Here is a 12870-nt window from a genome sequence, read left to right as displayed (position 1 = left end):
GTGGTTTTCATTATTCATCAAAGGGGAAGAATCAATTATTTGGGTTTTTCTTTGGGTTTGTGTCTGAATTATCCTGAGTGTCTTCTGCGACTTTCTGTGTTAGAGTGTGGAAGGTCAGCCATTCAGGAAGGCAGAGCTGGAACTTTCCCTACTTCACAATTTCAACAGTGTGCTTTCGTCCCAGGGGAACCATCCTAAAGGGGAAAACATGATTGATGGTACAACTGCTGATACTGATGCCTCTAAACATAATGATTTCAAATAATTCAATACTGATGGTAGTTATCACTGAATTATGATGTTGTATGTTTGTTGTTTGTTTCCAGCAGACAGACACAAGCAACATTTCCAAATGAGTGATGAATTTACTGACTTGGTGGACACCCTGCACAAGGCTGTTTGTGGCTCTGCACTTGTAAGTTTTTATTAAGGCCGGTGCAATCGGTGCATCTCTAGTTTTCATGTTGTGTGTTTGTTTGTGTTGAGGTTAATCTACCAAGGAATCAAATTAAATTAAATGTAGAGTTCAGGATAGGAGTCATTTTATGGTTTTTATATAATGATGGTAACTGTTTGTGTAGGAGGTGCAGCCAGATGGGGACCTGGTTTTGGATGCTGTGATATTTCTGTGGGATCAAGTGAAGGTGGTGTTTCAGATGGATCAAATGCAAAACCCTAATTACCTTGAGAAGGTAGATAATTATGATAAGGTATGTATAAAGGAAAGATCAGCTTGACCCCAAAAAAAAGAACATAAATTCACTTTTACAAAATTATAATGATGACTTCCACCTTTTTTTACTTGCTTTCTATATGTATTTTTTTTCACATGTTTGCAGTGGCTGTGGTGTCTGTCCTTGCTGTTTGAGGTGGCATTATTCTGTGACCTTGCAGCTGTTGACTGCATAATGATGGCAGAGATGATCCACACATTGGCCATACAGCTTGAGAGTGCAGCTGAACACAGTGGTCAAAACCAAAGTCAAGGTAAGAAATACAGTTCTCCTGTTTGCCCTCTCTCACTGCACCGCTGAATTATCTTTTCTACAGGATCTTGTGTGTGCATGCAAATATGAATCTTTCATTTGACTACAGTGACACTGCAAACAAACATGTTTCAAACCATACAAAAGCTTTAACATTATATTTATTCTCATGTGTTACGTTTAGCTGCTTGTGAATCACACGTTGATGGTTTGAAGCAAAGAACTCTCTCTTTTTGTGAGGTATGGTAATAGTTTATATGTGCATGTGATAAAAAATGACACATACAGTGTCAATTTTGAGACTTTTGAAAAAATACCAAAAACAAAATGCTTGTGTTTTGTGTGTGTGTGCTTGCAGAGTTCAAGCACAGAGCTGCTAAAGAAGGTGTGTGATGTGGTGGTGAGGGGGCTTGAAGCTCTGGCGAAGGGTGTAGTTACACTGCTGCCCCAAGATTGCTCAGCAGTCATAGACTCTGCTTTCATGCAGGTATACAGTCAACATGTCCAACACTCATTTGGAAGAAGTTTGTAACGCATGTGTTTTTATTCTACCACATTGCAAGCCAAGCCAAGAATTAATTAATCAGTCCTGCCTGCTGTGAAAACATGCTTTTCTTTTTCTCCTGATAGAAATTCAGTCCCAAGCCTCCATCAACCCCCTCCCCATCTTTTCTGACATCATCAGAAGAGGTAAATAAAGAAGATGAAAGTAAGATGGAGACAGATGACGTGGAAGTTACAGGAGAGTCATACACTGAAGTTCATCAACACATTCAATCAACCCGTGTGTACCTGCAAATCAAGGACCTTCATCATGAGCTAAACATCATCTACCACAGGGCTTTCCTCAAGTTACTGAGGCAAAATGCAGGTCAGACTCACTACCTAGTTACTATGGGATTTTCAGATGTATTTAACTTTTCCCTTCATTGAGTTTGTACTCATTTTTAAATTGATTTGAACATAGTCAAATATTTCAATTTAAGAGGAAGTCTTTGACTTTGTTTGATGGCTAGGAAAAAAAAATAATTAAAAAATTCTGTATCTGCTATCAATTGCCGTAAATTGTCGACACAAATAATGGGCCTAAATACAGTTTTTTTTGTCTTGTTGGTTGTGTCTAGTTGTGGAGTGTGAACACTTGGATTGGATTAAGAAGAACAAAGTGGCCAAAGCTCTTTTCCTGATCCAGAAAGCCTTGGTGGTTTACAACAACATGGAACCAGATAACAGCAGCAAAACAAAGAGTCTGCTAGAGGTAACTCATGCTCAAACAATCACTGTTACAAAGACATTACATTACACACACAAAAAAAACTTGATATATCTTGTATTGCAAAATGGTTTATAACATTATTGTAGTGTTGGATATACTGTATTACCACATGCACAATAATTAAACAATTGATAATAATAATAATAATACATTTTATTTATAAGCGCCTTTCAAGATACACAAGGACACTGTACAACAATCAACATTTAAAAAACAACGATGGATAAAATCAGCATACAATAAAAGAAATGAAATGTAGGAAAGTGTAATTACAGCTAAAATGTTAGAGTGAGTAGGCGATCTTGAACAGATGGGTTTTGAGTCTGGATTTGAAGATGGGGAGAGAGTCAATGTTGCGTATGTCAGGTGGCAGAGAGTTCCAGAGCTGTGAGGTCCACGGTGAGGTGGATGGAGGAGGAGGATCTGAGGGAGCGGGCTGGAGTGGGGATGTGAAGGAGGTCAGACAGATATGGAGGGGCGAGGTTGTGGATGGCGTTGAAGGTGTACAGGAGGAGTTTGAAGAAGATTCTCTGCTTCACCGGGAATTGATGTTTGTCTTCAAATGTGAACATGTATATGCTATGGAATTAAACACGTATTTAATGAAAAAACATGTAAAACATACCTTCAACAAAACATCACCATCAGTGTTTGTATCTCTGACTGAAGGTGGCCTCAGTGGCTCATTTCTGCTTGACTTTTAAAGTTAAATTCTACAATTCTGCAATTTCATTTAACATCTGAGAGAAGGTAATACACAAGCAAGGATCTAGATAAGAGGACACAATATCAGTAAGGGCCAACAAATATATTCAAGTCCAATTGGACACAGGTGCTGACAGGCATGGTACAGTACAGAGGCTATGCTCAGGGTGTATAGAATAGATTGGTCTTTTTTATTTTTATTTTTTTAAATCATCATCAACAACAACAAACTCAACAGTATCATCATCAGTATTATCATCATCACAAATATTCTAATCAGCATCATCCTCAATATCGTCATCTTGTAGCACTTTTACAAATGAGTGGTTTTGGAGTTCAGATTTTCTGTATTTCTTTTGCCAGGAGGCCTCCACCATGATTGATAAAGCAGGGTTGGAAGAGAGAAAACTGTATTTGTCCACCACCCTTAAGACTTCAGCTGAAAACAAAGAAAAGGGGATGATGGGGGAAAAAGAAAGCTCTCCACCTCCTCCAGTCCTACTTGCACGCACAGACCGCTCTTTAACCTTTGCCCCGGCACCTTATAAATTAGAGGGACAAGTGAGTTTTTGTTTTGAAGTCTTTATTCACCATTCTATTAAAAAATTGCAAGTAACCCAACACAACATGTACAGTATACTTTTAATATAGCTCTCTGTACTTTTATTTCTGACCAGGTGTTCTGGTACCAGCTCTATGGCCGGGCAGCTGATAGCATTAACCGGAAAGTCCGTCTTGGAGACGGCAGCCTTCCAGGAACAGGAAATATGGTCTATTGTCTATTGGCACACATTTCATTCATCTTGTATGTTCTTGTACATGCCCGTTATAGTAAATTACTTTGCACGTTTTCAGATACCAGCAGTATCCGGTGAATGTGTGCTGAAGGTGGAGGGGCTGGAGCCCAACCAGAAGTATGTGTTTGCTGTTGCAGCTTACAACAGACAAGGCAAGTTACTGGGCAACACAATTGGAGCAACAACATTCCCACTGATGGCATCCATGCCAATACCACTACTTTCCTCTTTGGCCCACTTGGCACAGGTAAACTTCACACTTGTACGCTGACATATTGCACTGATGATGTATTTTGGAGCAAGAGGGAGCTGTCAGTCAAAACATTACATCCACTCTTTTGAGCATCAAATAAAGACTGAAACTAAACATCTGTGGAAAAACAAACAATTTTACTTAAATCAGCATTATGAGAACTAATAATAAAACCAAATTTGAGAAAACAAAAATTTCACATGTATTTTAATGTCATAGTTTGACCAATATTCCATCTGTTAACATGGAGAAGGCAGAGTGTTTTTATTACCTATACAGCAGTTAGTTAGCAGGGGGAGCTCCAAATATTTAAGCTTCACTTTAGGGGAGTGGTTGTGCCATACATCTTTTTTTTTACAGTCTATAGCATGCACTATGGTTTTAGCTTTTTAAACTTGTTCCTCAGGTGGCATTTCAAACAGAGCAATATGCCATAGCAAAGAGAGCCTGCATGGAACTATGGAGCCACTTTACTTACCTCAACCCTGAGTCCCACAGCTCACAGGACAGACTTGCTGCCACAGGGTGAGGAGGGAAACATTCAGACATCACCATAGTTGAAGTAAAGACTTTTTTATGCCTTGCATTTCCTAATCGTCTTTTCTCACTATCTCTATTTACCATGCTGAAGGCTGTGTGTCCAGACCCTGCATTGCTCCTCTCCTCAACTGGTTCAGTTGTTCCTCACGTCAATCTTCATTGAGACAGAGATCAATATTCAGCAGGGATCACTCTACAGTGAATCACTCAGTCATAATGGACCCTTTATCTGGGAAAAGGTACTATTTGCTCTTCATAGAAAGGTCTAAGTACAGGATGTATGTATTTTCAAGAGGAGGTGACTGGAACATAAAGACAGTAGGGCCAAACAGTGTAGTTTTTTTTAAATTATTATTATTAGAACCTGTATTATAGCATTCTCTTAGTGAAAATTGTTCCTTTTTTCCTGTATTGCAGTGTTTTTTTTTTACTGAGCCTCCGAGGGCTTTGTGCAACACAACAAAACTCCTGTTTTAAAAAGTTTCACTTGGCAGAAAAAATTACCTAGGCAGCCGATAACATACCTGGGCGGCCGTAAATAAACCCGGGCGGCCCACCTAGGTGGGAGACAAAGAGCACCACATGTTCCTGTGTCTCTGCGGCCCCCCAAGGGAGTGAACCCCAAACTTTGAGAAGTCATATAGAGACGACAATTTTTTCTACACCGGTAGTTTAGGCAGAGGGTGTGTGTTGTTAAGGCAGGAAACACTGTATTTATGTTAACCAAGGTTACATAATTTGAGCTAACATGAATCATGAATGATTTGTGCATGTGTGTCTATGCAGGAAGCCAGACTGGCAGAATGTGAGCGAATGCTGGTGGCCACAGATGTTGCGTTGTGGTTAAATGATGGTGATGCTGCTGTGCAAGCTGTGGTTGGCTGTTATGGCCTCTTGGCACCTCTTATCTTTCATCAGATCAAGTGTAACCATGTAGTAGAGGTAATCAAAACTGTTTCAAAACTTTGAAATCTTAATAACCTGCCTGAGAATGGCTTGCTAATAGCATAATTCATACTACAAATAATTGTTAATGTGTTTTTACTCCTCATTCTGCTCAATCTGTTTTTTTACGTACAGGTGCTCAAAAAATGCTTGATTGTTTTGGAGGAGAATTCAGGTGTTCTTAAACATAAAAGGACAGGCAACACCGCAGAGTCATTCATGCACATGATAGCCTGCATTACCTACTACCTGTCGAAGGTATGTCTTGATGTTTTTATATTCAGCTTCACTGCTTCTGTGGCGGTATAAATTTCCTTGATCTTAAGTGTGAGAGACCCACATCTTTGAAATGACTACTAAATGCAATCTTGCCATTAGCTCGCTTCCCGAAACTTGTGTTCAAGACATAATCAGTCAACATTACACTTACCGTTAATGTTAAATTATTGTCTCCTGCAAGAAATACCTTAATATGTTTTAATGTCATTTTTCATACTTTTACATTATACATATATTGTACCAATGTTTTTTAAAAGATTTAGTAAGCACACTCATCCACATCATCTTACAATTCCACAATATCCAAAAAGAAAACCAACCAGGAGGCTTTTTAAAAATAATTTGTCATCCATTATTCTTCCTGGCCAGACATACCGTGTGCTCCAGGATCCCCAGATGGCTACTGTGATGATGGATTGTGGTCGAAGGCTTCTCCAAGAGGTCTATGATTCCCAGATACAGAACACCAGATTCACAAATGAGGCTGTGGGTATGAGAAACATTGGAAAGGTGAAGATTTCTTTAATTAGAAATGTTGTTTAATTTCTAATTCTTTCTGGGAATTAAGTGTGTTTTTGTGTTTGTAGTCTAAAACACATGGTCGAACAATCAATGGTGATAGGATAAGTTTTCAGCTGAAGGCACTGCATTTGAAGAGCAAGGAAAGCATCTCACCTGAAGCAGCTGTCTCTGCAGACAATGGTAAAATAAAACGTTCTAGGATGAGTTATCACACTGTGTCAAACATAATATATATTTGGATAGTACACAAAGATTTGATTTGAATTGCCCCCCGGGGACAAATAAAGTTTTTTGAATTGAATTGAATTGAAGATTTGATTGGCATCTCTTGTCTTTTTACCATAGAAATTTTACGCGGTAGCAGTGAAGATCCCACCATATTGTATGATCTAATCTCTAACAGTCCATTAAAGGATGCCTACCAAGAGTGTAAGTGGGACACGTTCCTATATTTTTTCAAAACAAACTTAATAATAACTCATTATCATTGGCTTCTATGTTTTGTGTCTGCATTTTTGATAGTGACGAAGCTCAAACGCAAGGCATATTTTACTGAGTTTGCAGCAATTCTTCTCCAGAGAACCATGGAGGAAGGCAACCCCGACCTTGTGATAAAGTGGGGGCAAAATATACTTGAATTTCTTTCCAGGTGAGTTTTCACTGCGTACCACTTTGCATATTAAAAAATTATAATTTGGGTGCTGGTGGCGCAGTGGTTAGTGTGTGCGCCCCATGTATGGAGGCTTTGCCAGTTCAAATCCCAGTGCGGACCAAATCTGGAAGTTGGTCTGGTAGCTGGAGAGGTGCCAGATCACTTCCTGAGCACTGCCGAGGTGCCCTTGAGCAAGGCACCAAACCTCCCCCCACCACCAGCTCAGGAGCACCCGCTGTGGGCAGCTCCCTCACTCTGACATCTCTCCATTAGTGCATGTCCATAGGATCCTGTTTGTACTGTATGTAAGCCTATGTGTGTGTTGCATGACTCATTAACAGAGTGTAAAAACAGAATTTCCCCTTGCGGGGATCAATAAAGTAAATCTTTTTCTTCTTCTTCTTCTTCTTTGCTCCTCCAAGCGGGCGGCTCAGGTTCAAATCCCACCTGTGGCTCCTTTCCCGCGTGTCATTCCTGACTCCCTCCCTGATTTCTGAATCTATCCACTGCCCTGTCTCTCAATTAAAGGCACAAAAAGCCCAAAAAATAAATCTTAATAATAATAATTCTAAAACCAAAGATTTGCAGCTTTCACTTTTATACTCAAATAGTTACTTCCACAGTCAAAATGGCAAGCTATGCATACCAGTTAATGTTTAGTTCAACTCATACTCTACTTTAATATATTGCATCTGTTTTGCCAATGCAAATTAACACTATGTAAATGCTTCTCTCTTTGTCAGGCGTGACGAGGTGCTGGGATTGTCCAAAAAATATTTAGAGGGAAACAGCCAAAGTAACAAAAGAGGCAGTGCTCAGGCTGCAAAAGGAAATGAATCACCCCAGGTAAAAACACACGCACGCGCACGCACGCACACACACACACACACACACACACACACACACACACACACACACACACACACACACACATACATACTGTATACTGGTACACATACAGGTTTTATTTGAATACTGTAAAACCAACAAAAATAGTGCAAAAAATTATCTCCAGAAACAGATAAAGTAGTAGCAGCTGCTGCGTACTATGTAGCAGAATTATTTAGACATTCCTTGGGGCTGGTTCATAATGTGATTGCCTTTTGTATACTAGAGACCAAAAATATTTTTCCCCTATCTACATAAGTAAGTAATGGTAAGTTTCCCAAGCAGAAATCCATTTATGGGAACTTGGACTTAAAAGGAAATGCATTAAAAACTACAGATAATGTAAATCTACTATTTAATTGTTGTAAAATGTATTAGATAAAATATATGCACTGTCTTTTGCTTTATCTGAAAAAATATATAAATACTGTTTCTCCCTTTAAAGCAGAACAAGATTACAACTTCTCACACTGACCCAAAAAATAAATTTAAGCAGAAATTTCCAAAGCGTATGCTGCAGAGAATAAGAACTAACAGGTACAGTACTGTATGTGCAGTGTTACTTTCTGGATGTCTTTGTTTGTCTGTGTGTGTTTTTAGAACCTTATGTGCACTTAACTTGTGTCTAGGGAGATGCAGATTGTGGAGAACCTTCTGACCATGATGTCATCTGTGGTGAAACGCAGCAAGAAGCAACTTCAGCTGAGGAGCATGTGCTGTGAGGAGAGAGTGTGGAGGGCTCATCTCAATTACTGCATGGCTCAAGCTCATTTAGCGCTTCTTTACCAGAGCCTGGACAAGCTGCATGGAGAAGCGCTGCAGCACAGGTTCACTCAAACAAATACAGCAAATTGACTTAAACTTTTCTGTGTTATTCTGGTAACTATTGATCATTTATATATTACTTCACAAGGGCTACTACAATAACATATCATAAATGATGTTATATTGCTTATTGGCCCTGAGCATGTAGCTTTCACTTTAGTGATAGTTTTGGTATTGGAAGTTTCATTTAGTTTTTTTGCATTTATTATCGCTACAAAAAGTGTTAAAATATTTAGCATCTACATAAACTAAATATTCATTCACATGTATGCCTATTATAAGATGTGCTGCATGTGCTTTATTTCAGGTACAGCTACTTAAATCCACTGAGCTTCTCTCTGGCCTACTCTGGTGTCCTGATGCCCAGGAACTTACAGCAACAGCAGTCTCCCAAACATGAGGATGTCTCAGAGAAAGACCCCTCTCATTCTGTTCTCAGGGACTATGTGGCTGTACACAAAGACAAGAGCAAAGACAAAGGTGAAAAAAATTGCACACTCTTTGAGATAGAATGGATGAAAAATTATCATCTTGTATGTGTTTGTGACTTTTCTCAACCTTTTCTTCTAGCAGTGAGAGTTGATGGCTCTATCACAGAGGAGAGCTGTGAGGATGGAGAGGACTCTTCTTTTACTGTAGAACAGCAGATTGACATCAACAGACTTGCAGCCACCTTGCAGTTGGACTCTCTATACAAAACTGCTTTACATCTACGAAGATCCATGGTACAGTACAATTACACACAGATAAAGAAATGCTGTGATCACATGTGATCATAGACTGTAAATCCAGCCTTTGGTTACTTATAGAATATTTTACATCTTACATCTATTTTATTTCATTGATATACTATACTGCTGTATTTTACGTCTATCTTTGTATTATTTTTCCAGGTATTGGCCCATCGTGGCAGCCACTGGACTTATCTGCAGTATGTGTGTCAGAGTGTGTGGGACCAAAGTTGTAGAATCAGTGACTTAATGCAGAAAGCTGCACAGCTTGAACCTCCCTCCACTGTCACAGCAGACCAGCTGAATACCACATTTACTCCACTACTGGTGCTATCTACTGATCTCATCATTGACATGCTGAATAGACTTGGGGTGAAGTAACACTCAGCTATACACACACATTTAAAAAGTCATAAAATAATTATCCCTTTTTAAAGAATAAAATAAGGTCTCAACGTCTAATGTAATATGTAGGCTGCCAATTGTTGCTACGGTCACCACACTCAGTAAATTGTCATCTGAACAAAAAAAACATCATCTTTCATCTTCTTCATTGTTCTTACCAGCTGTGGAGTTTGTATGACAGTGATCAAACTGAGGATGAACTAGAGTCCAGTCTGCACTTCTCAGCAACACTGGATGACAGCACACATGTGGACCTGCGTTGGGTTCGCACCTTGGTGTTCCACACTCTGGAACGTCTTCATGAAAATGGCAAATGGGAAAGCCTAGCCCACTTTGCCTTAGTTTACAACTTCTACACAAGGTACACTGGACGTTTACCATATATCAATCACTTACAAGTGCAGCTAAGATGTTGTCAAAAAGCTTGACCTAGACCTTGAAAACACAGATACAATCACCAAGAAATATAATTTACAGAACTTATAGCAGAGATTTTAATTTGATTTCCACACAAAGTACTGCTGTTTTAATGATTTTAAAATGCTGTATATTGGCACATTATAACCACTTAAAAATCCAGTTTTAAATAGATGATAGTCAACAGAAACATGATCTAGCAATACATGCCCATAGTTTTGTATGTTTGTGCCATCTCTATGCCTATCCCAGGGAACGTTATGCCTCGGTAGTAACTCCTCTACTAGTCCATGCTCAGAGAAGGCTGCTCGAAAGGATTAGTTCTTTTGGAGGACCTGCTGTTCCTCAACCACACCATGTCAAGACAAAGAAGGCCACCGGCAAGGAGGTCAGACATAGCCACGCACAATGTGAAGTATAAAAAACAAGCCAATAAAACGATCTTAAAGAAATATTGTGGGTGCTTTTTGCTATAATTCAGCACCATATAGTTAGGACAAATTTGCCAAACCATTTGATTTAGCCTCATTAGAAGTGTAGTACCGTAATGTTTTCATGAATGTGTTTTTTTTTTTTGCACTTGTTTATTTTTTGTATTGTACTGTGTGAGTATATTTTTGTGGCGTTACCTTTTTTTGCATTTCAGATAACTTGTAGGAGCTATGCCACTTGCCAGCTTCTCACTGGATCGAAGCCTCATCCTTCACAGCAACCGGCCCTTCGCAAAAAAGCAGCAGTAACAAACTCCACTCCTCGAGAGGCAGTGGACATTAAAGGTTTGAAAAGACTCCATTATGTGATGTCATATTATAATATTTCACTCAAAACAACTGTTTGTAAGCAGACATAAATGATAATGGCTGGCCAACAATTGAAAGGATCAAAATATATTTAAAAAGAAAACATAGGAATGGTGGAGTGCTATGATACTACGGTGATGTGTAAAGTGATCAAAAATTGTACTTAAAGAAAAACATAGAAATATGTGGCTCAGTGGTAGAGTCGATCATTTGTCAACTGGAAGGTCAGGGGTCAGATCCCTAGCTTCTGCCCTGGGCAAGACATTTCTCCCAAAATTGCTCCCGCTGCTTTGACAGGGGCGTGTGAATGTGTATGATTGGATTAAATAGAATAGATGGACACTTTACATATTAGCCTCTGCCATCAGTGTGTTGATGTGGTGTGAGTGGGTGAGTGTGACCTGTGGTGTAAGAAGTGCTTTGAGTAGTCAGAAGACTAGAACAGCACTATAAGACCTCAAGTCCTAACATGATTACAGATTGTGTTTGAATGTATATAGTTTTCATGCCTGTATGTTTGGTGTCTAAGGTGCGGAGATGAAGCACTCCATGTCCCTCGTTTGCATTCCCCTGGATGTAGAAGACACACTGAGCTGTTACCGTGAAGCTCTTGAGAGAAGACCACATTGTCTCCAGGTCTTCCAGCATAGTCGTTCATTGGGGCTGCAGCTTCTGGCTTACACACAGCCCTGTGAGTTCAGTGATGATTGAATGAATGAATAAATGACTTTATTTCAAACCACATGTAAAAATAAGATAATTAAAAAAAAAAAGTAACAGTCCCCGAAAAGGAGAAGGTAGAAGTAGTTTATTTACAACTAATATACAAATAAGTACCTCTAGTTTATTTGCCACCCAAAATAAATAAATAACAATCCCAGTGTAGTTACAATCCTAATATCCACCAGTGTTACAAAATCAATAGAAATACACCTAAACATTTGCTCTTCAACATACTTGTCTTCTTTTTATAGTTTTTGCTTTGTTTCAGCTACTCACCCAACTCCACTCCATACCCTGAAATACAGACTCTTAGTTGTACTAACACATTTTTTTTTTTATTAAATTGAATGTTGCCCAGATGTGATTATTATTTTTTAGCTTTAACCATAATTATTGCAGTCCAGATCTATAAATCACAATGCATATGACTAAAAACAGTGTGTTTTTGTGTTCCCTATACCCCACATTTCTCTCTTTTAAATCATACTAATGGTTTTAAGTTGCTTTTGTAAGTGTTGCCACAAACTTCCACACAATTCATTCATATAATTCAGATATGTTAATACAATTGATGATAAACACACAAAAATGCTCTTATGCTAAAACAACTTTAAAATGTCAATATTTGCACTGCTTGTGTCTCTGTCCAGGTTTTTCCACACTGTCAAGGCCCTGTCAGAGCAGAAATCTGAGCCATTCTGCAAGTCTGGTTGATTTCAGTCCTGTAGTTATGCCAGCTCCAAACATCGAACCTTGCGACCTGACAGAGGAAGACTACAGTTCTTCAAATGCTCTCTACAGGCTCCCTATCAGCCCTGACCAGATGCTGACTGTCACTGCTGCATACTCCACCTCCATAAGTAAGATAGCATAAGTTGTCTATAGGTGGGAATGCTGAGTTTGATGTGTAATAGAGAGTAGCAGCAACCCTAATTACAAGACAATAACATGGCATATCTGAATGAAGTATGTCAATGTCACCAAACTCTTATTTACTTTCCTATACCTATCCAACCGTTCTTTAGAGTATCTCCAGGCAAACGCTCATGACTCCCTCAGAGTCCTGGCACTGCATGAAATGGGAAACCTGCAGTTCTTCAATGGAAACACACGGTAATTATTTCTA

At 39.1% G+C, this 12870-nt stretch overlaps 1 protein-coding gene across 1 annotated transcript in view; it reads left to right on the top strand.

Moving 5' to 3' along the window:
- LOC132988731 (cilia- and flagella-associated protein 54-like) overlaps positions 1 to 12870 on the top strand; it is a 96851-nt gene that overhangs the window by 5282 nt on the left and 78699 nt on the right. The window contains 30 exon segments of the mRNA XM_061056304.1: positions 104 to 218; positions 330 to 415; positions 582 to 710; positions 840 to 987; positions 1171 to 1226; positions 1345 to 1473; positions 1617 to 1857; positions 2111 to 2244; positions 3331 to 3528; positions 3645 to 3737; positions 3823 to 4011; positions 4424 to 4542; positions 4649 to 4796; positions 5344 to 5499; positions 5638 to 5760; positions 6151 to 6267; positions 6417 to 6483; positions 6649 to 6952; positions 7699 to 7801; positions 8289 to 8380; positions 8473 to 8670; positions 8976 to 9148; positions 9239 to 9393; positions 9562 to 9771; positions 9966 to 10165; positions 10474 to 10609; positions 10868 to 10997; positions 11551 to 11712; positions 12395 to 12604; positions 12770 to 12857. Of these exon segments, the coding sequence (XP_060912287.1) occupies positions 104 to 218; positions 330 to 415; positions 582 to 710; positions 840 to 987; positions 1171 to 1226; positions 1345 to 1473; positions 1617 to 1857; positions 2111 to 2244; positions 3331 to 3528; positions 3645 to 3737; positions 3823 to 4011; positions 4424 to 4542; positions 4649 to 4796; positions 5344 to 5499; positions 5638 to 5760; positions 6151 to 6267; positions 6417 to 6483; positions 6649 to 6952; positions 7699 to 7801; positions 8289 to 8380; positions 8473 to 8670; positions 8976 to 9148; positions 9239 to 9393; positions 9562 to 9771; positions 9966 to 10165; positions 10474 to 10609; positions 10868 to 10997; positions 11551 to 11712; positions 12395 to 12604; positions 12770 to 12857 (4409 nt within the window).

Source organism: Labrus mixtus, chromosome 14 (assembly GCF_963584025.1).
Source record: "Labrus mixtus chromosome 14, fLabMix1.1, whole genome shotgun sequence".
NCBI lineage: Eukaryota > Metazoa > Chordata > Actinopteri > Labriformes > Labridae > Labrus > Labrus mixtus.
Note: the sequence above shows the minus strand (reverse complement) of the source record. Positions and strands in the feature narration are given on the sequence as shown.